A 27,709-nucleotide genomic window follows, 5' to 3' on the forward strand; every position below is an offset into this window, starting at 1 on the left:
ACACTGGACACACACACACTGGACACACACACGGGACATACACACACACACACTGGACACACTCACACTGTACACACACACACACTGGACACACAAACATTGGACACACACACTGGACACACACACACTGGACACACACACGGGACACACTCACACACTGGACACACACACACACTGGACAAACACACACACACACCCACACTGGACAAACACACACACTGGACACACACACACTGGACACACTCACACACTCCGGACACACACACACACACACATACACTGGACACACACACACACACAAACACACACACACACACACACACACACACACACACACACACACACACACACTGGACAAACACACACACTGGACACACACACTGGACACACACTCACACTGGACACACACACTGGACACACACACACACTGGACACATACACTGGACACACACACACACACTGGACACACACACAGACTGGACACAAACACACACACACACACACACTAGACACACACACACACACACACACACACACACACACACTGAACACACACACACACACTGAACACACACACACACACACACTGAACACACACACTGGACACACACACACACTGGACACACACAAACACACACACACACACACACACACACTGGACACACACAAACACACACACACACACACACACACACACACACACACACACTGGACAAACACACACACTGGACAAACACACACACACACACACACACACACACACACACACACACACACACTGGACAAACACACACACTGGACAAACACACACACTGGTAAAACACACACACTATTCTGTCTGGAAGAAGTGGGATTTTACAACTGTTTAAAACTGTTATTTTCTGTGGTCCAGTCTAGGCTAATGTTAGCACAGTGTATTGATAGCAGAGGCAAGTGCATAGTCTAGCTAGCTAAGAAAGAGAGTTAACCAGTGGTGTAAAGTACTTAAGTAAAAATACTTTAAAGTACTACTTAAGTAGTTTTTTGTGGTATCTGTACATGACTTTACTATTCATATTTTTGACTACTTTTACTTTCACTTCACTACATTGCTAAAGAAAATAATGTATTTTTTACTCCATACACTTTCCCTGACACCCAAAAGTACTTGTTACATTTTGAATGCTTAGCAGGACAGGAAATGGTCCAATTCACGCACTTATCAAGAGAACATCCCTACTGCCTCTGATCTGGGGGACTCAGTAAACACAAATGCTTTGTTTGTAAATTGTCTGAGTGTTGGAGTTTGCCTCTGGCTCAACGTACATTTTAAAAACAAGAACATTGTCTGGTTTGCTTTATGTAAGGAATTTGAAATGATTTTTACTTGAACATCTACATTAAATGAATTAGTGAAAAGTGAGTTAACATTCTAATGTGAATGATGATGATTTCTAATATTGTGTCTGGTTTCACACACACTGGACACACACACACAGACTGGACACAAACACACACACACACACACACCGGACACACACACACACTAGACACACACACACACACACACACACACACACACACTGAACACACACACACACACTGAACACACACACACACACACACACTGAACACACACACTGGACACACACACACACTGGACACACACAAACACACACACACACACACACACACTGGACACACACAAACACAGACACACACACACACACACACACACACACACACACACACACACTGGACAAACACACACACACACACACACACACACACACACACACACACACTGGACAAACACACACACACACACACACACACACACACACACACTGGACACACACACACACTGGACAAACACACACACTGGACAAACACACACACTATTCTGTCTGGAAGAAGTGGGTTTTTACAACTGTTTAAAACTGTTATTTTCTGTGGTCCAGTCTAGGCTAATGTTAGCACAGTGTATTGATAGCAGAGGCAAGTGCATAGTCTAGCTAGCTAAGAAAGAGAGTTAACCAGTGGTGTAAAGTACTTAGGTAAAAATACTTTAAAGTACTACTTAAGTAGTTTTTTGGGGGTATCTGTACATGACTTTACTATTCATATTTTTGACTACTTTTACTTTCACTTCACTACATTGCTAAAGAAAATAATGTACTTTTTACTCCATACACTTTCCCTGACACCCAAAAGTACTCGTTACATTTTGAATGCTTAGCAGGACAGGAAATGGTCCAATTCACGCACTTATCAAGAGAACATCCCTACTGCCTCTGATCTGGGAGACTCACTAAACACAAATGCTTTGTTTGTAAATTGTCTGAGTGTTGGAGTTTGCCTTAGGCTCAACGTACATTTTAAAAACAAGAACATTGTCTGGTTTGCTTTATGTAAGGAATTTGAAATGATTTTTACTTGTACTTTTACTTTTGATACTTAAGTATATTTTAGCAATTACATTTACTTTTGATACTTAAGTATATTTAAAACCAAATACTTTTAGACTTTTACTCAAGTAGTATTTTACTGGGTGACTTTCACTTTTAGTTGAGTCATTTTCTATTAAGGGATCTTTACTTTTACTCAAGTATGACAATTGGGTACTTTTTCCACCACTGGAGTTAACATCGTCATGGACGGCAGAAAAGGACTCGAGACGGACATCGGAGTGGGAAAACAACATGATTAAAGGAAAGGACATTTATTCAACTGTGAAGACAAACCTTTTATTTAAAACTGCTAAATTAGCGAACTTAGGAGGAAACGTCAGTGAGTGAAGTGAATGAAGATCACGTGACTGAGGAAAATATTGCTTTGGTTGAGGACAATATTGAAGTGAGTGACAATCAGGAGCTTATTGAGAAACAAAAAATTATTGGAATTGTTGGAAACATTGGACAGTTTGATGAAAGTATTGAGCAGTGGAGCTTATATACAGAACGGTTTTGTCACGCCCTGGCTCTGGGGACTCTTTATGTTGAGCCAGGGTGTTAGTTTCTATGTTTAGTTTTCTATGTTTCTATTCTAGATCGTGTTTTCTATTTTTGGCCGGTTGGTTCCCAATCAGAGGCAGCTGTAGCTCGTTGTCTCTGATTGGGAACCATACTTAGGCAGCCTGTTTGGCACAGTTATTGGTGGGATCTTGTTCCGTGTAGGTTTGTGTTTGTTAACCGAGGACTTCACGTTTCATTTTGTTGTGTTGTAGTAAGTACTCATTAAAAGTATGTACGCATATCACGCTGCGCCTTGGTCCACTAATTACGACGATCGTGACAGAAGATCCCACCAAAGCAGGACCAAGCAGCGTTTCCAGGAGCAAACGCCGGAGGTAACATTGGTAGATGTCCTCCTTGGTTGGGGGAGGATAACGGAGGAGGAGGCCATCCGTTACCGGAGGGCGATGAAGGGGGAGACCCAGGCAGGAGAGGAGAAGCGGCGCCAACCGGGCAGTCGTCGGACAGGCGAGAGGCAACCCCAATAATTTTTTTTGGGGGGGGCACACGGCATGGACGACGGGGCTGCTGGAGGCAGCTACAGGGCGAGATTGTGGACTAGGAGAGAAGTGGAGAAGTGGCACCACCAGGTTACGGTCAGGAGGGAAGGAGAGTGTAGAGGCACGGCGAGAGGTACTGGGGTGTGTTACCAGTCCGGTCCGGCCCGTTCCTGATCCCAGCACAAGGCCAGTGGTGTGTGTTCCCAGTACGGTCCAGCCTGTTCCTGTCCCTCGCACCAAGCCTGTGGTGCGCGTCGCCAGCCCGGCCCGGCCTGTTCCTGCCCCTCGCACCAAGCCTGTGGTGCGCGTCGCCAGCCCAGCCTGTTCCTGCCCCTCGCACCAAGCCTGGGGTGCGCGTCGCCAGCCCGGCCCGGCCTGTTCCTGCCCCTCGCACCAAGCCTGGGGTGCGCGTCGCCTGCCCGGCCCGGCCCGGCCTGTTCCTTACACTCGCACCAAGCCTGTGGTCAGGAGGGAAGGATAGTGTAGAGGCACGGCGAGAGGTACTGGGGTGTGTTACCAGTCCGGTCTGGCCCGTTCCTGATCCCAGCACAAGGCCAGTGGTGTGTGTTCCCAGTACGGTCCAGCCTGTTCCTGTCCCTCGCACCAAGCCTGGGGTGCGCGTCGCCTGCCCGGCCCGGTCCGGCCTGTTCCTGCTCCCCGCACCAAGCATGTGGTGCGCGTCGCCAGCCCGGTCCGGTCTGTTCCTGCTCCCCGCACCAAGCATGTGGTGCGCGTCATCAGCCCGGTCCGGCCCGTTCCTGCTCCCCGCATCAAGCCTGTGGTGCGCGTCGTCAGCCCGGTCCGGCCCGTTCCTGCTCCCTGCACCAAGCCAGTGGTGCGCGTCGTCAGCCCGGTCCGGCCCATTCCTGCTCCCCGCACCAAGCCAGTGGTGCGTGTCGTCAGTCCGGCACAGCCCGTGCCTGTTTCACCGGTGCCTGGTCAGGTACCGGTCAGCTACTCCACACCGGAGCCTAAGCAATCCGCTCCACCGATGTCCAGTCCAGCTCCAGCCAGCGGGACCAGACCAGGGGCGCTACGGGGGGGTAGTTAGAGAGTGGTGGTCACGCCCGGAGCCGGATCCGCCTCCGAGGCAGAATGCCCACCCGGCCCCTCCCCTGTTGGGTTTAGTTGGCGCGGTCGCAGTCCGCGCCTTTGGGGGGGGGGGGGGGGGGGGTACTGTCACGCCCTGGCTCTGGGGACTCTTTATGTTGAGCCAGGGTGTTTAGTTTCTATGTTTAGTTTTATATGTTTCTATTCTAGATCGTGTTTTCTATGTTGGCCGGTTGGTTCCCAATCAGAGGCAGCTGTAGCTCATTGTCTCTGATTGGGAACCATACTTAGGCAGCCTGTTTGGCACAGTTATTGGTGGGATCTTGTTCCGTGTAGGTTTGTGTTTGTTAACCGAGGACTTCACGTTTCGTTTTGTTGTGTTGTAGTAAGTACTCATTAAAAGTATGTACGCATATCACGCTGCGCCTTGGTCCACTTATTACGACGATCGTGACAGGTTTGAATAGTTTGTTCTTGTAAATGACATGGATGAGGACAACATTGTGCCTACATGTTTTAGTGTAATGGGGCCAAAGACATTTAATTTACTAGGCAGCCTGCTACAGCCAGACAGAACAGGTAATAAGACGTATGGGGATATTGTGGAGATACTTAAAGGACATATTTCACCAGAACCACTAGTTAATGCTTAAAGGTTCAGGTTCCACAGGAGACATCAGGAAGCGGGAGAATCAGTAACAATGTTTGCTGCTGCATTAAATAAACTACCAGAACACTGAGTTTAATGCTGTTCTAAATGACATCATTAGAGACAGACTAGTATGTGGGCTACGGAGTGAAGCTACACAAAAGAGACTGTTGACTGAAAGTCATCTGACCTTGGCAAAGGACATTGGAATCAGTGTGTCCATGGAACTAGCTGCTAAAGAGGCTCACCAGTTGAGTTCATCAGGAACTTAGTGGGTTCATCTAACAATCCTAATCACCAGCTGATACATTGTAATCACCTTACACCTAGAAAATATAATTTTATGAAAATCTTAACCTCTCTGTGTGATCTATGTAATCAAGGTGCCTTGGACTCCTTTAATCATATGTACTGGGAGTGACCAGGGGACATTGTTTGGGAAAGTGATACCCTCTGTCTTATCTGCTGTAGTGGATATCATCATACTTTGTTCCCCATAACTGTTATCACTTAATGATAATTCACCACTATCATTACAGAAAATATGTTTAATGTTGTCAGGTTTGACAGCAGCTAAAAATATGTTGTCAACCACCACGCCTCATTGGATCAGCACTTTTATAGATACAGTTGAAGTCGGAAGTTTACATACACCTTAGCCAAATACATTTAAACTCAGTTTATCACAATTCCTGACATTTAATCCTAGTATAAATTCCCTGTCTTAGGTCAGTTAGGATCACCACTTTATTTTAAGAATGTGAAATGTCAGAATAATAGTAGAGACAATGATTTATTTCAGCTTTTATTTCTTTCATCACATTCCCAGTGGGTCAGAAGTTTACATACACTCAATTAGTATTTGGTAGCATTGCCTTTAAATTGTTTAACTTGGGTCAAACGTTTCGGGTAGCCTTCCACAAGCTTCCCACAATAAGTTGGGTGAATTTTGGCCCATTCCTCCTGACAGAGCTGGTGTAACTGAGTCAGGTTTGTAGGCCTCCATGCTCGCACACGCTTTTTCAGTTCTGCCCACACATTTTCTATAGGATTGAGGTCAGGGCTTTGTGATGGCCACTCCAATACCATGACTTTGTTGTCCTTAAGCCATTTTGCCACAACTTTGGAAGTATGCTTGGGGTCATTGTCCATTTGGAAGACCCATTTGCGACCAAGCTTTAACTTCCTGACTGATGTCTTGAGATGTTGCTTCAATATATCCACATCATGTTCCTTCCTCATGATGCCATCTATATTGTGAAGTGCACAAGTCCCTCCTGCAGCAAAGCACCCCCACAGCATGATGCTGCCACCCCTGTTCTTCACGGTTGGGATGGTGTTCTTCGGCTTGCAAGCGTTCCCCTTTTTCCTCCAAACATAACAATGGTCATTATGGCCAAACAGTTCTATTTTGTTGCATCAGACTAGAGGACATTTCTCCAAAAAGTACGATATTTGTTCCCATGTGCAGTTGCAAACCGTAGTCTGGCTTTTTTATGTAGGTTTTGGAGCAGTGGCTTCTCCTTGCTGAGCGGCCTTTCAGGTTATGTTGATATAGGACTCGTTTTACTGTGGATATAGATATTTTTGTACCTGTTTACTCCAGCATCTTCACAAGGTCCTTTGCTGTTGTTCTGGGATTGATTTGCACTTTTCGCACCAAAGTACATTCATCTCTAGGAGACAGAACGCGTCTCCTTCCTGAGCGGTATGACGGCTCCGTGGTCCCATGGTGTTTATACTTGCGCACTATTGTTTGTACAGATGAACGTGGTACCTTCAGGCATTTGGAAATTGCTCCCAAGGATGAACCAGACTTGTGGAGGTCTACAATTATTTTTCTGAGGACTTGGCTGATTTCTTTTGATTTCCCCATGATGTCAAGCAAAGAGGCACAGAGTTTGAAGGTAGGCCTTGAAATACATCCACAGGGACACCTCCAATTGACTCAAATTATGTCAATTAGCCTATCAGAAGCTTCTAAAGCCATGACATAATTTTCTGGAATTTTCCAAGCTGTTGAAAGGCACAGTCAACTTAGTGTATGTAAACTTCTGACCCACTGGAATTGTGATGCAGTGAATTATAAGTGAAATAATCTGTCTGTAAACAATGTCTTGTGTCATAAACAAAGTATATGTCCTAACCGACTTGCCAAAACTATAGTTCATTAACAAGAAATGTGTGGAGTGGTTGAAAAATGAGTTTAAATGACTCCAACTTAAGTGTATATAAACTTCTGACTTCAACGGTAGATATAGATGTATATATATACCATCACCCAGCAGGGTTAGGGTTAGGACAACTGTCTATAATATAGATATAGATGTATATATATACCATCACCCAGCAGGGTTAGGGTTAGGACAACTGTCTATAATATAGATATAGATGTATATATATATATATATATATATATATATATATATATATATATATATATATATATATATATATATATATATATATATATATATATATACCATCACCCAACAGGGTTAGGGTTAGGACAACTGTCTATAATATAGACCCCTATCTGTTAATGTGCATGAACACAAACACACATTTCTAAAGTAACACGAATGCGCCACACACACACACACACACACACACAAAATTGTCAAAGCAACTCTTTCTGAACTTTGGTGTCCCTGATTTCTGCTTCTGTAGAACCAGCTGATATTTAATATGACCAAGTAAGTAATGATGGTGGTCTTTGACATTTTCTCAGTCCAGGTTTCATTGCGTTCTCTCCACCATGTTCCACACTGTAGCGGTAAGCAGAAGAACAGACAGTCATTGAGGGATACACCTTAACTCACACACACACACACACACACACACACACACACACACACACACACGGTCAGCATATAACTTTGTCCAAGTGGTGGTAAGAATGTTTGTCTTAACTAGCCTGATAACTCCAACATGTCTGATATGAACATTGACATAAACCCTCTATATACTTGAGTTTCTCCAGTCTGCAGTGTGGATCCTCCAGTCCAGCAGAGAGCAGAGAGACTCCTGAGTCTCCTGGGTGATTGTAGCTCAGGTCCAGCTCTCTCAGGTGTGAGGGGTCTGACTTCAGAGCTGAGACCAGAGAAGCACAGCCTTCCTCTGTGACTAGACAGCCTGACAGCCTGCAAAGAGTCAAATCATATTAAAACCACACTGCTATTCTTTGGTGGTGAAAATAGAGTGATATAGAGTATCATTGTCCTGAAATCTGTGGGGGGGGGGGGGCCCTGACCTCAATGATCTTTGTGCCTCTGAAAATATCTCATACATCATTATTTACGATTCATTCATGATTATTAAAATCATGGTAGCAACTAACAGAAAATGCATTCAACAAGTTTGTAGTCACAAGCTTGATGTAATCACTGCTATTCTTTGGTGGTGAAAATATTGGCAGTATAATTTCAACATTTTCAGTTAAATCAGTGTCCTGAAACCTGCCCTATCTATTCATAAATGGATGTTTCATTATTAGAAATGACAAATTATCAAAGTATTGCTTGTAGAGACAAAAATCTATAGTAGACAGAAAAGACCAGTTTAAAATGCAGTATCAGTCAAAAGACAGACAGTGAGGTATCAGATTTAGTTTGTATTGAATATACAGTCCATATCATATCTACAGTGCATTCAAAAAGTATTCAGACCCCTTGACTTTTTCCACATTTTGTTATGTTACAGCCTTATTCTAAAATAGATTAAATTAGTTATTTTTCCTCATCAATTTACACACAATACCCCATAATGACAAAGTGAAAACAGGTTTTTAGACATGTTTGCAAATATATAGAAATACCTTTACAGAAGTATTCAGAACCTTTGCTATGAGATTCGAAATTGAGCTCATGTGCATCCTGTTTCCGTTGATCATCCCTGAGATGTTTCTACAACTTGATTGGAGTCCCCCTGTGGTAAATTCAATTGATTGGACATGATTTGGAATGGCACACACCTGTCTATATAAGGTCCCACAGTTGACAGTGCATGTCAGAGCAAAAACCAAGCCATGAGGTCGAAGGAATTGTCCGTAGAGCTCCGAGACAGGATTGTGTCGAGGCACAGATCTGGGGAAGGGTACCAAAAAATGTCTGCAGCATTGAAGGTCCCCAAGAACACAGTGACCTCCATCATTCTTAAATGGAAGAAGTTTGGAACCACCAAGATTCTTCCTAGAGCTGGCCGCCCAGCCAAACTGAGCAATCGGGGGAGAAGGGCCTTGGTCAGGGAGGTGACCAAGAACCTGATGGTCACTCTGACAGAGCTACAGAGTTCCTCTGTGGAGATGGGAGAGCCTTCCAGAAAGACATCTCTGCAGCACTCCACCAATCAGGCCTTTATGGTAGAGTGGCCAGACGGAAGCCACTCCTCAGTAAAAGGCACATGACAGCCCGCTTTGAGTTTGCCAAAAGGCACCTAAAGGACTCTCAGACAATGAGAAACAAGATTCTCTGGTCTGATGAAACCAAGATTGAACTATTTGGCTTGAATGCCAAGCGTCACGTCTGGAGGAAACCTGGCACCATCACTACGGTGAAGCATGGTGGTGGCAGCATCATGCTGTGGGGATGTTTTTCAGCAGCAGGGACTGGGAGACTAGTCAGGATCAAGGGAACGATGAACGGAGCAAAGTATAGAGAGATCCATGATGAAAACCTGCTCCAGAGCGCTCAGGACCTCAGACTGGGGTAAAGGTTCACCTTCCAACAGGATAACGACCCTAAGCACACAGCAAAGACAACACAGGAGTGTCTTCAGGACAAGTCTCTGAATGTCCTTGAGTGGCCCAGCCAGAGTCCGGACTTGAACCCGATGGAGCATCTCTGGAGAGACCTGAAAATAGCTGTGCAGCGACGGTCCTAATCCAACCTGACAGAGCTTGAGAGGATCTGCAGAGAAGATCATGGAGCCTCTCCAGCAGTATGTTCTGGTTGTGGATGGGGCCTTGGTACCTGTCCTGTGGAGATGGCCTCAGTGTTGAGAGGATGATCCACTGTAAAAGATCACGCAACACTGGAGCAACAGCCGCTGTAAGACTGGAAGGTCTTATTGAGGCACCACAGGAATTCCACAAAGAGATTCTACTCCTCCAGGTGATTACATAGAAATACAACAATGTACATTTGTTAATAACCAAAAGGTATTGAAACAAGTATTCACACCCACTCATACGTTATGACGTAGGAAACTCTGAATATAAGGAAATTATATTGACTCTGCCAATCTGTGCAGAATAAACGACAATTGGAGCCTTGTATCTAAATAATCCATCCAAATTGACATTGTTCTGTGTGAAACCTCAAATGTATTATTAACAGACATCCTTAAGGACATAATGGATTGTCTCTTTTCAGGCCACAGTGAAGCCTCAAGAAGGACACTGACTAAGATGAAGGCAGCCTTCTCCCACAAAGCAGTGAAATAATTAGTCCAGGACAATGTCCAGCATGTGTGAGACATGGTGCAGGTGTGGAGATTCATCCATTTGACACATTACTTCATTTTATATACTGGATTTACACATCCTGTAGTTACGCATCCTGTTGCTACACATCCTGTAGTTATACATCCTGTAGTTACACATCCTGTAGTTACACATCCTGTAGTTACACATCCTGTAGTTACACATCCTATTGTTACACATCCTGTAGTTACACATCATGTAGTTACACGTCCTGTAGTTACACATCCTGTAGTTACACATCCTGTAGTTACACATCCTGTACTGTAGTTACATCCTGTAGTTACACATCTTGTAGTTACACATCCTGTAGTTACACATCCTGTAGTTACACATCCTGTAGTTACACATCCTGTTGTTACATCCTGTTGTTACACATCCTGTAGTTACACATCCTGTAGTTACACATCCTGTAGTTACACATCCTGTAGTTACACGTCCTGTAGCTACACATCCTGTAGTTACACATCATGTAGCTACACATCCTGTAGTTACACGTCCTGTAGCTACACATCCTGTAGTTACACATCCTGTTGTTACACATCCTGTAGTTACACATCCTGTAGTTACACATCCTGTAGTTACACATCCTGTAGTTACATCCTGTAGTTACACATCCTGTAGTTACACATCCTGTAGTTACATCCTGTAGTTACATCCTGTAGTTACACGTCCTGTAGCTACACATCCTGTAGTTACACATCCTGTAGTTACACATCCAAGATATGGAAAACACTACTTGGAGATATGTGATCATTGATTGTTTCATGTTTCTGCTTCATATAGTTGGCAGCAGGTGCTTATGTCACCCTTCTGGACACCAAAATCTGTGGAACTTAGAATGTGGACCAAGTACCTGCTGACCTCCCACAATGCATCAAGACCAAATGTAGTGGCTGGAGTGTGAGGTGGTTGGTTTCTGTTGGATGTCTCCCAAACAGGAGCAGATCAACCTTGCTGCATCCACTGCTGCTGGGGCGTGTCAAGAAAGAAGGGTCTTTCCTCTACTGTACTGGTAACACAGGTATTCATACTACTGTCTATCCAAGAAGAAGAGTCTTTCCTCTACTGTACTGGTAACAAAGCAGCGGAGGCTGGTGACTTGATAAATCAAGGAGGATGGGAGACCCATGGTATAGGCGCGGAACGCACGGAGATGTCAAAGTGTGTTTCAAAAATCGTCAAAGAGTAATTATTTTAACCTAAAGCATTTAATAAAGACATTTATAGTCCAATATTATGAGGAATGGGAATGAGAGGGCTGCTTCCACAGTGTTGGGAAGGGATCACAGCAGTGATTGGATGAGAGGGATACTTACACAGTGTTGGGAAGGGATCACAGCAGTGATTGGATGAGAGGGCTGCTTCCACAGTGTTGGGAAGGGATCACAGCAGTGATTGGATGAGAGGGCTGCTTCCACAGTGTTGGGAAGGGATCACAGCAGTGATTGGATGAGAGGGCTACTTCCACAGTGTTGGGAAGGGATCACAGCAGTGATTGGATGAGAGGGCTGCTTCCACAGTGTTGGGAAGGGATCACAGCAGTGATTGGATGAGGGTATGAGGCATGTGTTGGGAAGGGATCACAGCAGTGATTGGATGAGAGGGCTGCTTCCACAGTGTTGGGAAGGGATCACAGCAGTGATTGGATGAGAGGGCTGCTTCCACAGTGTTGGGAAGGGATCACAGCAGTGATTGGATGAGAGGGATACTTCCACAGTGTTGGGAAGGGATCACAGCAGTGATTGAATGAGAGTACGGGGCATGTGTTGAGGTGTTCAGAGGCTTGACTTCAGTGCAGGACAGGAATTGACTGGGAAGACAAAAAACAACAACACAACACACTACACAGTTAGAGACCAAAGAGCTGAGAAGGAGATAGTCCAAGCAAGGAGTAAAATCATTGATGGGTAATAATGTCATTGTGTTTCTGTATGTGATTGACTCTACATAAAGTAACGAGAGAAAATTGATAGGGGTACTCACAGTGCTTGGAGAGGAAACATTCCAATGTGCCAGTGGATGAGCGGGCACATGAGACGTGGCTTCAGTTCATGTCAGGACAGAGTTGACAATGGTAGTAGAGTGGAGTGGTCATCACCTCTTAATCAGGGAACAGGAGGGGACTTAGCTGGAAAAACAAATAGCAGATACATTCCATTACAGCTGCGCACTCATAGGTTTGAACAACATGTTTCTCCGTGAAGTTAAACACAGAGCTCGCATCTCGCCCACTTGACACATCAAAGTAGCCCAAGAAACATTCCTGAATAACGCCCTGATCATCCACATACCTGATGATAACTGACAACTGGAAGCAGACTGGTGGCACCATAGGTCCCAGAGTAGGGGGGCCATTTACCTCCTGGGGCCCAGAGTACCAGACTGGTGGCACCATAGGTCCCAGAGTAGGGGGGCCATTTACCTCCTGGGGCCCAGAGTACCAGACTGGTGGCACCATAGGTCCCAGAGTAGGGGGGCCATTTACCTCCTGGGGCCCAGAGTACCAGACTGGTGGCACCATAGGTCCCAGAGTAGGGGGGCCATTTACCTCCTGGGGCCCAGAGTACCAGACTGGTGGCACCATAGGTCCCAGAGTAGGGGGGCCATTTACCTCCTGGGGCCCAGAGTACCAGACTGGTGGCACCATAGGTCCCAGAGTAGGGGGGCCATTTACCTCCTGGGGCCCAGAGTACCAGACTGGTGGCACCATAGGTCCCAGAGTAGGGGGGCCATTTACCTCCTGGGGCCCAGAGTACCAGACTGGTGGCACCATAGGTCCCAGAGTAGGGGGGCCATTTACCTCCTGGGGCCCAGAGTACCAAACTGGTGGCACCATAGGTCCCAGAGTAGGGGGGCCATTTACCTCCTGGGGCCCAGAGTACCAGACTGGTGGCACCATAGGTCCCAGAGTAGGGGGGCCATTTACCTCCTGGGGCCCAGAGTACCAGACTGGTGGCACCATAGGTCCCAGAGTAGGGGGGCCATTTTACCTCCTGGGGCCCAGAGTACCAGACTGGTGGCACCATAGGTCCCAGAGTAGGGGGGCCATTTACCTCCTGGGGCCCAGAGTACCAGACTGGTGGCACCATAGGTCCCAGAGTAGGGGGGCCATTTACCTCCTGGGGCCCAGAGTACCAGACTGGTGGCACCATAGGTCCCAGGAGTAGGGGGGCCATTTACCTCCTGGGGCCCAGAGTACCAGACTGGTGGCACCATAGGTCCCAGAGTAGGGGGGCCATTTTACCTCCTGGGGCCCAGAGTACCAGACTGGTGGCACCATAGGTCCCAGAGTAGGGGGGCCATTTTACCTCCTGGGGCCCAGAGTACCAGACTGGTGGCACCATAGGTCCCAGAGTAGGGGGCCATTTACCTCCTGGGGCCCAGAGTACCAGACTGGTGGCACCATAGGTCCCAGAGTAGGGGGCCATTTACCTCCTGGGGCCCAGAGTACCAGACTGGTGGCACCATAGGTCCCAGAGTAGGGGGGCAATTTACCTCCTGGGGCCCAGAGTACCAGACTGGTGGCACCATAGGTCCCAGAGTAGGGGGGCAATTTTACCTCCTGGGGCCCAGAGTTTTTCCTTATCTGTTAACCTAACCAGTAAAACTCTGGACCCTATGTTAAAATGTAATGTAAAAAAAATAAAATAAAGAAAAACCCTGGAATGAGTAGGTGTGTCCAAACTTTTGACTGGTACTGTCCTTCAGATATGGCCTACATATCCTAGATGACCAGCCTAAACCTGTTCATATCAGTTCCCATTGGCTATCAGTAGCAGGACTGATCACCTACAAATCGGTGTTGTCTAAATAACAGGGCATGTAGCCTAAGCCCAATAATTTCACAACATTTCCTACGGAGACCATCTGGGCCCGGTTTCCCAAAAAGCATCTTAAGGCTAAGTTTATCAGTAGAACCTTTGTAGGAGCATTGTTAAATCTCCGAGCTGTTTCCCCAAAAACCATCGTTACTAAAGTTCAAGTGCGCTTGAAAACGCTCATTATTTACCGACTGCCTCAGACCACTCGTAGAACAGCCAATTACGTCGTTAGATGGGTTGTTTCACTACTGCGTCTCTTCATGCACAGAAGACCTCCACTAAACATAAAATCAAAATGTTTTATCTGTCTCTCTGTGACCGCCGATAACTTCACAACGAAGTTGGGACTACAAATGCAACATTGCCAATGTCTTTGCAATTGTTACAAACAAGCGAAGGATAAAAAAGACGCTTGAAATGAAAAGCGAGATGACTGCATTAAAAGATAAATGGCCTATTTGGAGCGGGCATGTCGGGGGAGAGCACCGACAGCAGCAGCACTTTCAGAGCAATGCTCTCAAACAGCGCGTCCTAATCCAGTGAAGGGGACACGCTACTTGATGACGGATCAATATGAGGAGACAGAACTGCTACTGCCGGTGTGATGAGACAACTCTATCCGGTGGAATACGACGATACGAGGACTTCTTTCAGAGAGCGCTCCGTCAACCAGGCCCCAGTGGGCAGAGCTAGGCATGTTGGACTGGGACACGTTTTAATACCATAAAAATACTCTCATTGTACAGTGGGTCCGCCATGTTCTGTGTAGTCTAGTTACGCTAATATATTTGCAGTTAATTTCGTTTTAGACTTAATCAGTGAAATATGTTTGAGTAGTAAACAGAGAAACAACAAGGAGTCCCAGACAGTTCACAATAGAACACACCAGAGGAGGGCATCGGTTACTAGGCAACCTACATTATTGGGATCATCTGGGCTGGTTGCCAAAACAGACCATAAAAGGCCTTTACACGCGAAGGTCCGTGGTGGGTCTGTGGAAACTAGCTGATTATATTGGAGACAGGTTTATAGCAGTGAATGGCATCTATTCATTTACTCTCATAGTATTTCTATGTAGAAGCAATATCAGCCAGGGAAACTAATTGGACTCACTTTATGATAGAACATTCCGACTTTTCTGCCTGACTGTGGCGTTACTTACCTGAATTGTTAGGATTTCCTGGTTGATCACAACAAAACTACCTAATTCGTTCAAATAGAGATAGAATTAAATGGTGTTTTCTTTGAAAAGATGGGCCTGGCCAGAATAGAACATTCCGGTTTCTGCTTGAGTCTGGCGCTATTTACTGCAATTTCCTGATTATCTTGTGACCAGAACAAAACTACTTATTTTACTCAACTAAAGATGTAATTAAATGGTGTTTCTTTAAAAAGATGGGCCTGGCTGACATGAAAAATACATTAAGGGGAAAGGATCCACAGACACAGAGGCTGGTTATCTTTCTGCACATCTCTTTATTTACAATGCTGGTTGCCATGGTTAACACAAACACAGGACATTGAATGCTTCCTGCGTTGACTCAGAAAAGGAACATAAGTAGTCCTACAGTATCTCAGAGAGGTCAAACAGGTGTGTGTGTTAGTCAGATTATCCGGTGTCCACAGCAACACTATTGATTATTCTCTACTCCCAGTGTATGTGGTGTCCTATGGTCTCACTAGTCTCTACTCGCAGTGTATGTGGTGTCCTATGGTCTTAGTCTCACTAGTCTCTACCCCCAGTGTATGTGGTGTCCTATGGTCTCACTAGTCTCTACTCCCAGTGTATGTAGTGTCCTATGGTCTCACTAGTCTCTACACCCAGTGTATGTGGTGTCCTATGGTCTTAGTCTCACTAGTCTCTACTCCCAGTGTATGTGGTGTCCTATGGTCTTAGTCTCACTAGTCTATACTCCCAGTGTATGTGGTGTCCTATGGTCTTAGTCTCACTAGTCTCTACCCCCAGTGTATGTGGTGTCCTATGGTCTTAGTCTCACTAGTCTCTACTCCCAGTGTATGTGGTGTCCTATGGTCTTAGTCTCACTAGTCTCTACCCCCAGTGTATGTGGTGTCCTATGGTCTTAGTCTCACTAGTCTCTACTCCCAGTGTATGTGGTGTCCTATGGTCTTAGTCTCACTAGTCTCTACCCCCAGTGTATGTGGTGTCCTATGGTCTCACTAGTCTCTACTCCCAGTGTATGTAGTGTCCTATGGTCTCACTAGTCTCTACTCCCAGTGTATGTGGTGTCCTATGGTCTTAGTCTCACTAGTCTCTACTCCCAGTGTATGTGGTGTCCTATGGTCTCACTAGTCTCTACTCCCAGTGTATGTGGTGTCCTATGGTCTTAGTCTCACTAGTCTCTACCCCCAGTGTATGTGGTGTCCTATGGTCTCACTAGTCTCTACTCCCAGTGTATGTGGTGTCCTATGGTCTTAGTCTCACTAGTGTCTACCCCCAGTGTATGTGGTGTCCTATGGTCTCACTAGTCTCTACTCCCAGTGTATGTGGTGTCCTATGGTCTTAGTCTCACTAGTCTCTACTCCCAGTGTATGTGGTGTCCTATGGTCTTAGTCTCACTAGTCTCTACTCCCAGTGTATGTAGTGTCCTATGGTCTCACTAGTCTCTACACCCAGTGTATGTGGTGTCCTATGGTCTTAGTCTCACTAGTCTCTACTCCCAGTGTATGTGGTGTCCTATGGTCTCACTAGTCTCTACTCCCAGTGTATGTGGTGTCCTATGGTCTTAGTCTCACTAGTCTCTACCCCCAGTGTATCAATCAATCAATCAATCAATTTTATTTTATATAGCCCTTCTTACATCAGCTAATATCTCGAAGTGCTGTACAGAAACCCAGCCTAAAACCCCAAACAGCTAATAAAATGGTGGTCCGATAGTCCAGGATTTTGTGGAAAAACATTAAGATCTACAACATTTATTCCATGGGACAAAACTAGGTCCAGAGTATGACTGTGGCAGTGAGTAGGTCCAGAGACATGTTGGACAAAACCCACTGAGTCGATAATGGCTCCGAAATACTTTTGGAGTGGGTCTGTGGACTTCTCCATGTGAATATTAAAATCACCAAAAATTAGAATATGATCTGCTATGACTACAAGGTCTGATAGGAATTCAGGAAACTCAGAGAGGAACGCTGTATATGGCCCAGGAGGCCTGTAAACAGTAGCTATAAAAAGTGATTGAGTAGGCTGCATAGATTTCATGACTAGAAGCTCAAAAGATGAAAACGCCATTTTTTTTTTTGTAAATTGAAATTTGCTATCGTAAATGTTAGCAACACCTCCGCCTTTGCGGGATGTACGGGGAATATGGTCACTAGTGTAACCAGGAGGTGAGGCCTCATTTAACACAGCAAATTCATCAGGCTTAAGCCATGTTTCAGTCAGGCCAATCACATCAAGATTATGATCAGTGATTAGTTCATTGACTATGACTGCCTTTGAAGTGAGGGATCTAACATTAAGTAACCCTATTTTGAGATGTGAGGTATCACGATCTCTTTCAATAATGGCAGGAATGGAGGAGGTCTTTATCCTAATAAGATTGCTAGGGTGAACACCGCCATGTTTAGTTTTGCCCAACCTAGGTTGAGGCACAGACACAGTCTCAATGGGTATGGCTGAGCTGACTACACTGACTATGCTATTGGCAGACTCCACTAAGCTGGCAGGTTGGCTAACAGCCTGCTGCCTGGCCTGCACCCTATTTCACTGTGGGGCTAGAGGAGTTAGAGCCCTATCTATGTTGGTAGATAAGAGGAGAGCACCCCTCCGGCTAGGATGGAGTCCGTCACTCCTCAGCAGGTCAGGCTTGATCCTGTTTGTGGGTGAGTCCCAGAAAGAGGGCCAATTATCCACAAATGTTATCTTTTGGGAGGGGCAGAAAACAGTTTTCAACCAGCGATTGAGTGCTGAGACTCTGCTGTAGAGCTCGTCACTTCCCCTAACTGGGAGGGGGCCAGAGACAATTACTCGATGCCGACACATCTTTCTAGCTGATTTACACGCTGAAGCTATGTTGCACTTGGTGACCTCTGACTGTTTCATCCTAACATCGTTGGTGCCGACGTGAATAACAATATCTCTATACTCTCTACACTCGCCAGTTTTAGCTTTAGCCAGCACCATCTTTAGATTAGCCTTAACGTCGGTAGCCCTGCCCCCTGGTAAACAGTGTATGATCGCTGGGTGATTCGTTTTAAGTCTAATACTGCGGGTAATGGAGTCGCCAATGACTAGGGTTTTCAATTTGTCAGAGCTAATGGTGGGAGCCTTCGGCGTCTCAGACCCCGTAACGGGAGGAGTAGAGACAAGAGAAGACTCAGACTCAGACTCCGACTCGCTACATAATGGGGAAAACCGGTTGAAGGTTTCTGTCGGCTGAATGAGCGACACCGGTTGAGCATTCCAACAGTATTTCCCTCCAGAAGCCATGAGAAAGTTGTCCGGCTGCGGGGACTGTGCGGGGGGATTTATACTAACGTTACTGTCTGTACTTACTGGTGGCACAGACGCTGTTTCTTCCTTTCCTACACTGATATTACCCTTGCCTAACGATTGCGTCTGAAGCTGGGCTTGTAGCACAGCTATTCTCGCCGTAAGGCGAGAATTCTCCTGTATATTATGAGTACAGCGACTGCAATTAGAAGACATCATGTTAATGTTACTACTTAGCTTCGGCTGTTGAAGATGTTGATGAACCATGTCCAGATAAAGCGTCCGGAGTGAAAAAGTTGAATAAGGGAAAAAAGTTGCGATGGAAAAAAGGAAAATAAGGTAAAGTTGGCAGCTAAAACGCATAGGAAAATGACTCTTCTGTCTCGGGATAAACGTCCGGGGTGAAAAAGTTTAACGAAAAAAGATGAGTGAGGACAAAACTAAAAAGTTGGTAAATTTGTTGAACACAGAGATTGATTAAACGTTTATTAAAAGTAAAACGTGAATAGTTTGGCAGGTAGCCAAGTAGCAACAAACAGCAGAGCAGCACGGAGACAATGCGGAAGCGAGACGGAAGTACTCAATACAATCTAAATCTGATACCTCACTGTCTGTCTTTTGACTGATACTGCTTTTTAAACTGCTCTGGTCAGTCTACTCAAATATTTGTACTATACATTTTTCTGTCTACAAGCAACATTATGATAATTTCTAATAATGATACATTCATTTATGAATAGATATGGCAGGTTTCAGGACTCTGATGTATCTGAATATGTTGAAAAAATATACTGCCACTATTTTCACCACCAACGAATAGCAGTGTGGTTTTAATATGATTTGACTCTTTGCAGGCTGTCAGGCTGTCTAATCACAGAGGAAGGCTGTGCTTCTCTGGTCTCAGCTCTGAAGTCAAACCCCTCACACCTGAGAGAGCTGGATCTGAGCTACAATCACCCAGGAGACTCAGGAGTCAGACTGCTCTCTGCTGGACTGGAGGATCCACACTGCAGACTGGAGAAACTCAAGTATGTAGAGGGTTTATGTCAATGTTCATATCAGACATGTTGGAGTTATCAGGCTAGTTAAGACAAACATTCTGACCACCACTTGGACTAAGTTATATAAAGACTGTGTGTGTGTGTGTGTGTGTGTGTGTGTGTGTGTGTGTGTGTGTGTGTGTTTGTGTTCTGTGTGTGCACGTGTATCAGTACACACACAGAACACACACACACACAAATGCACACACACACAGACTGGACACACACACACACTGGACCCACACACTGGACACACACACACACACACATACACACTGGACACACACACACACTGGACACACCAACACACACTTGACTCACACACGCTGGACACACACACAGGACACACACACACACACACATACACTGGAAACACTTACACACTGGACACACACACACACAAACTGGACACACACACACACACACACACACTCACACACACTAGGATTCATTTAGTAGTGTTTAGAAACATGTTATCTACTCACTTAGACAGAAGATGAATCTAGTCATCATCCACCATTCAGTTACTATCGGGCAAAACATAACCCAAAACAAACTGCAAATGCAACCAACGAGTTTGGGACCAAATACTGAACTTTTGACTACTTTAATACACTATAAGTGAATTTGTCAGAATACTTATGAATTCTTCAAATAGGGGGACTAGATACATAAAGTGCTTTCATTTCTAAATGTTGAAACAGATTTGTATGAAAATACACTCAAATAAAAGGTGACATTATATACTGTCACCTCATATGAAACATTTGATCTGAAATCCAAAATGCTGGAGTATAGAGCCACATTTAAAATGTTAGCTTCACTGTCAAAATAGATATGGTGTGGACTGTATACTCAATACAATCTAAATCTGATACCTCACTGTCTGTCTTTTGACTAATACTGCTTTTTAAACTGCTCTGGTCAGTCTACTCAAATATTTGTACTTTACATGTTTCTGTCTACAAGCAACATTATGATAATTTGTCATATCTAATAATGATACATTCATTCATTTATGAATAGATATGGCAGGTTTCAGGACACTGATATATCTGAAAATGTTGAAAAAATATACTGCCACTATTTTGACCACCAAAGAATAGCAGTGTGATTTTAATTTGATTTTACTCTTTACAGGCTGTCAGGCTGTCTAGTCACAGAGGAAGGCTGTACTTCTCTGGTCTCAGCTCTGAAGTCAAACCCCTCACACCTGAGAGAGCTGGATCTGAGTAACAATGACCTGAAGGATTCAGGAGTGAAGCTGCTCTCTGCTGGACTGGGGAATCCCCACTGTAAACTGGAGACTCTGAGGTCAGTATTCCTGTAGTTGGTCAACAAGTGATAACTGTTCACCAGATCCACATGTGTTTACCAGGCACACATAGTCCACACCATATGTGTTTGGACAGTGAAGCTTACAGTTTTACATTTGGTGCTATGCTCCAGCATTTTGGATTTGAGATATAATGTTTCATATTAGGTGACAGTACAGAATGTCACCTTTTATTTGAGAGTATTTTCATACATATCTGTGTTACTGTTTGGAAATGAAAACACTTGATGTGTCTAGTTCTCCCATTTGAAAAAGTCGTAATAATTTGGACATATTCACTTATATTGTATTAAAGTAGTCATAAGTTTAGTATTTGGTCCCATATTCCTTACCTGCAGTGATTACATCAAGCCTTTGATTCTATAAACTTGTTGAATGCATTTGCAGTTTGTCTTGGTTGTGTTTTGGATGATGTTTTTCCCAATAGAAACTGAATGGTGAATAATGTCCTGTCATTTTGGAGTCACTTCACTTGTATTGTCAGTAAGAATAGAAGATGTTTCTGAACACTTCTACATTCATGTGGATGCTACCATGATTATCAATAATCATGAATGAATCGTGAATAATGATGAATGAGAAAGTTACAGAGGAACAAGGATCATACCCCCTCTGTTATTGGTAATGGTGAGAGGTTAGCATGTTTTGTTGTAGCCTCTGTAACTTTCTCATTCATTATTATTCATGATTCATTCATGATTTTTCTTCATGGCATCATCAGGATTCATTTTGTAGTGTTTAGAAACATGTTATCTACTCACTTAGACAGAAAATTACTCCAGTCATCATCCACCATTCAGTTACTATCGGGCAAAACATAACCCAAAACACAACCAAAACAAACTGCAAATGAAACCAATGAGTTTGGGACCAAATACTCAACTTTTGACTACTTTAATACACTATAAGTGAATTGGTCAGAATAATTATGACTTCTTCAAATAGGGGGACTAGATACATAAAGTGCTTCATTTCTAAACGGTGAAACAGATATGTATTAAAATACCCTCAAATAAAAGGTGACACTATATACTGTCACCTCATATGAAACATTTGATCTCAAATCCAAAATAATGGAGTATAGAGCCACATTTAAAATGTTAGCTTCACTGTCAAAATAGATATGGTGTGGACTGTATACTCAATACAATCTAAATCTGATACCTCACTGTCTGTCTTTTGACTGATACTGCTTTTTAAACTGCTCTGGTCAGTCTACTCAAATATTTGTAATATACATTTTTCTCTCTACAAGCAATACTTCGATCATTTGTCATTTCTAATAATGATACATTCATTTATGAATAGATATGTCAGGTTTCAGGACACTGATATATCTTAATATGTAGAAAAAATATACTGCCACTATTTTCACCACCAAAGAATAGCAGTGTGGTTTTAATATGATTTGACTCTTTGCAGGCTGTCAGGCGGTCTAGTCACAGAGGAAGGCTGTGCTGCTCTGGTCTCAGCTCTGAGTTTAAACCCCTCACACCTGAGAGAACTGGACCTGAGTAACAATGACCTGAAGGATTCAGGAGTGAAGCTGCTCTCTGCTGGACTGAGGATTCCCCACTGTAAACTGGAGACTCTGAGGTCAGTATTCCTGTAGTTGGTCAACAAGTGATAACTGTTCACCAGATCCACATGTGTTTACCAGGCACACAGAGTCCACACCATATGTGTTTAGACAGTGAAGCTTACAGTTTTACATTTGGTGCTATGCTCCAGCATTTTGGATTTGAGATATAATGTTTCATATCAGGCAACAGTATATAATGTCTCCTTTTATTTGAGGATATTTTCATACATATCTGTGTTACTGTTTAGAAATGAAAACACTTTATGTATCTAGTTCTCCCATTTGAAAAAGTCATAATAATTTGGACATATTCACTTATATTTTATTAAAGTAGTCATAAGTTTAGTATTTGGTCCCATATTCCTTACCTGCAGTGATTACATCAAGCTTGTGATTCTATAAACGTGTTGAATGCATTTGCAGTTTGTCTTGGTTGTGTTTTGGATGATGTTTTTCCCAATAGAAACTGAATGGTGAATAATGTCCTGTCATTTTGGAGTCACTTCACTTGTATTGTCAGTAAGAATAGAAGATGTTTCTGAACACTTCTACATTCATGTGGATGCTACTATGATTATGAATAATCATGAATGAATCGTGAATGATGATGAATGAGAAAGTTACAGAGGAACAAGGATCATACCCCCTCTGTTATTGGTAATGGTGAGAGGTTAGCATGTTTTGTTGTAGCCTCTGTAACTTTCTCACTCATTATTATTCATGATTCATTCATGATTTTTCTTAATCATGACATCATCATGATTAATTTAGTAGTGTTTAGAAACATGTTATCTACTCACTTAGACAGAAAATTACTCCAGTCATCATCCACCATTCAGTTACTATTGGACAAAACATAACCCAAAACACAACCAAAACAAACAGCAAATGCAACCAACGAGTTTGGGACCAAATACTAAACTTTGACTACTTTAATACACTGTAAGTGAATTGGTCAGAATACGTTTGACTTCGTCGAATGGGGGGACTAGATACATAAAGTGCTTTTATTTCTAAACGGTGAAACAGATATGTATGAAAATACCCTCAAATAAAAGGTGACATTATATACTGTCACCTCATATGAAACATTTGATCTGAAATCCAAAATGCTGGAGTACAGAGCCACATTTAAAATGTTAGCTTCACTGTCAAAATAGATATGGTGTGGACTGTATACTCAATACAATCTAAATCTGATACCTCACTGTCTGTCTTTTGACTGATACTGCTTTTTAAACTGCTCTGGTCAGTCTACTCAAATATTTGTACTATACATGTTTCTCTCTACAATCAATATATGATCATTTCTAATAATGAAACATTCATTAATTTATTAATAGATATGGCAGGTTTCAGGACACTGATATATCTGAATATGTTGAAAAAATATATTGCCACTATTTTCACCACCAAAGAATAGCAGTGTGGTTTTAATATGATTTGACTCTTTGCAGGCTGTCAGGCTGTCTAGTCACAGAGGAAGGCTGTGCTTCTCTGGTCTCAGCTCTGAAGTCAAACCCCTCACACCTGAGAGAGCTGGACCTGAGCTACAATCACCCAGGAGACTCAGGAGTCAGACTGCTCTCTGCTGGACTGGAGGATCCACACTGCAGACTGGAGAAACTCAAGTATGTAGAGGGTTTATGTCAATGTTCATATCAGACATGTTGGAGTTATCAGGCTAGTTAAGACAAACATTCTGACCACCACTTGGACTAAGTTATATGCTGACCGTGTGTGTGTGTGTGTGTGTGTGTGTGTGTGTGTGTGTGTGTGTGTGTGTGTGTGTGTGTGTGTGTGTGTGTGTGAGTGTGTGAGTGTGTGTGTTTCTGTGTGTATGTGTGTGTGTCCAGTGTGTGTGTGTCCAGTATGTGTTTGTGTGTGTGTGTGTGTGTCCAGTGTGTGTGTGTGTGTTTTTGTGTGTGTGTGTCCCCGGTGTGTGTGTCTGTGTGTGTCCAATGTGTGTGTGTGTCGTGTGTCGTGTGTCGTGTGTGTTTGTCCAGTGTGTATGTGTGTGTGTGTGTGTGTCCAGTGTGTGTGTGCACGTGTATCAGTACACACACTGGACAAACACACACACTGGACACACACACACTGGACACACACACACTGGACACACACACACTGGACACACACACACTAGACACACACACGCACTGGACAAACGCACACACACTAGACAAACACACACACACTGGACACACACACACACTGGACACACACACACTAGACACACACACACACACACACACTAGACATACACACACACACACACAATGGACACACACACACACTGGACAAACACACACACACACACACACACACACACACACACACACACACACACACACACACACACTGTACAGACACACACACACTGGACACACACACACTAGACACACACACACTGCACAAACGCACACACACTAGACAACACACACACACTGGACACACACACACTAGACATACACACACACACTGGACACACACACACACACTGGACAAACACACACACACACACACACACACACACTGGACACACACACACACACACACACACTGGACACACACACTGTGTGTATACAGTGTGTGTGTGTGCGTGTGTGTGTGTGTGTGTGTGTGTGTGAGTTCAGGTGTATCCCTCAATGACTGTCTGTTCTTCTGCTTACCGCTACAGTGTGGAACATGGTGGAGAGAACAGAATGAAACCTGGAATTAGAAAATGTGAGTGTTGACTGCTGTGAAGAATATGACTAAGAATAAGTCTTAATTCAAGTGTTCCTGTTACATTAGAAATGTGTGTGTGTGTGTGTTTTCATGCATATAGGTGCGGGATGTGTGTGTGTGTGTTCAGGATGTGTGTGTTTGTGTGTGTGTGTGTCCAGTGTGTGTGTGTGTGTGTGTGTGTGTGTGTTCAGGATGTGTGTGTGTGTGTAATTAATGGGAATAAGTGTGTTTTATATTACCATACAGTATAACATATGATCATTGAACAAGTCTCAAGTTACCTTAACTTCTCCTTTTGATACCTAGAAACATCTACATTAAATGAATTAGTGAAAAGTGAGTTAACATTCTAATATGAATGATGATGATTTCTAATATTGTGTCTGGTTTCATCCATCAGATGTCTGTGATCTCACACTGGACCTAAACACAGTAAACAGATTCCTCTCTCTGTCTGAGGAGAACAGAAAGGTGACAAGGAGGAGAGAGAAGCAGCCGTATCCTGATCACCCAGAGAGATTTGAGGACTGGCCTCAGGTGCTGTGTAGAGAGGGTCTGACTGGGCGCTGTTACTGGGAGGTAGAGTGGAGTGGGGAAGGGGCTGGTATAGGAGTGACATATAAAGGAATCAGCAGGAGAGGAGGGGGTAATGACAGTATGATTGGATACAATGACAAGTCCTGGAGTCTGTTCTGCTCTGACAACAGTTACTATGTCTGTCACAATAATAAGTCCACTACCATAGACGTCCCCTCCTCCAGCTCCCACAGAGTAGGAGTGTATCTGGACTGGCCAGCCGGCACTCTGTCCTTCTACAGAGTCTCCTCTGACACACTGACCCACCTGAACACATTCCACTCCACATTCACTGAGCCCCTCTATCCAGGGTTTTGGGTTCATGTTGACTCCTCAGTGTCCCTGTAAATAATAACCATGGTAACACTGACACACGCACACTGGACACACACACACACACACTGACACACTGGACACACACACTGGACACACACACACACTGGACAAACACACACACACACACACACACACACACTGGACAAACACACACACTGGACAAACTCACACTGGACACACACACACACACACACACACCGGACACACACACACACACATACACTGGACACACACACACACACACACACTGGACACACACACACACACACACACACTGGACACACACACTGGACACACACACACACTAGACACACACACACTGGACACAAACACGCAGGACAAACACACACACTAGACACACACACACACTGAACACACATACACACACACACACACACACACTGGACACAAACACACACACACACACACACTGGACACACACACACACACACACACACACACACACACACACACACATACTGGACACACACACACTGGACACACACACACACACACACACTGGACAAACACACACACTGGACACACTCACACTGGACATACACACACACACACTGGACACACACACACACTAGACACACACACACACACACACTGGACAAACACACACACACTGGACACACTCACACTGGACATACACACACACACACACTGGACACACACACACACTGTACAAATACACACACACACACACTGGACACACACACACTGGACACACTCACACTGGACACACACACACTGGACACACACACACACTGGACACACACACACACTGGACACACACGCACACTGGACACACACACACACACACACTAGACACACACACACACTGGACAAACACACACACTGGACACACACACACTGGACACACACACACACACACACTAGACACACACACACACTGGACAAACACACACACTGGACACACTCACACTGGACATACACACACACACACTGGACACACTCACACTGTACACACACACACACTGGACACACACACACACTGGACACACACACACACACAGTGGACAAACACACACACACACACACACACACTGGACAAACACACACACACACACACTGCACAAACTCACACTGGACACACACACACACACACCGGACATACACACACAAACGGAC

The 27,709-nt window shown here is 44.3% G+C and overlaps 1 protein-coding gene across 1 annotated transcript in view; it reads left to right on the top strand.

Moving 5' to 3' along the window:
* The window catches only part of LOC311117732 (NACHT, LRR and PYD domains-containing protein 6-like), a 62,278-nt gene extending 34,913 nt beyond the window's left edge, over positions 1-27,365 (top strand). The window contains exons 9-13 of the mRNA XM_084192654.1: positions 21,132-21,305; positions 22,750-22,923; positions 24,367-24,540; positions 25,590-25,636; positions 26,040-27,365. Coding sequence (XP_084048780.1) covers positions 21,132-21,305; positions 22,750-22,923; positions 24,367-24,540; positions 25,590-25,636; positions 26,040-26,563 — 1,093 coding nt within the window. The 3' untranslated portion in view covers positions 26,564-27,365. The remainder of the gene's footprint in view (positions 1-21,131; positions 21,306-22,749; positions 22,924-24,366; positions 24,541-25,589; positions 25,637-26,039) is intronic.
* Positions 27,366-27,709: the final 344 nt, after the last annotated feature.

Source organism: Coregonus lavaretus (genome assembly GCF_964263955.1).
Source record: "Coregonus lavaretus genome assembly, contig: HAP1_SCAFFOLD_492, whole genome shotgun sequence".
NCBI classification, from domain to species: domain Eukaryota; kingdom Metazoa; phylum Chordata; class Actinopteri; order Salmoniformes; family Salmonidae; genus Coregonus; species Coregonus lavaretus.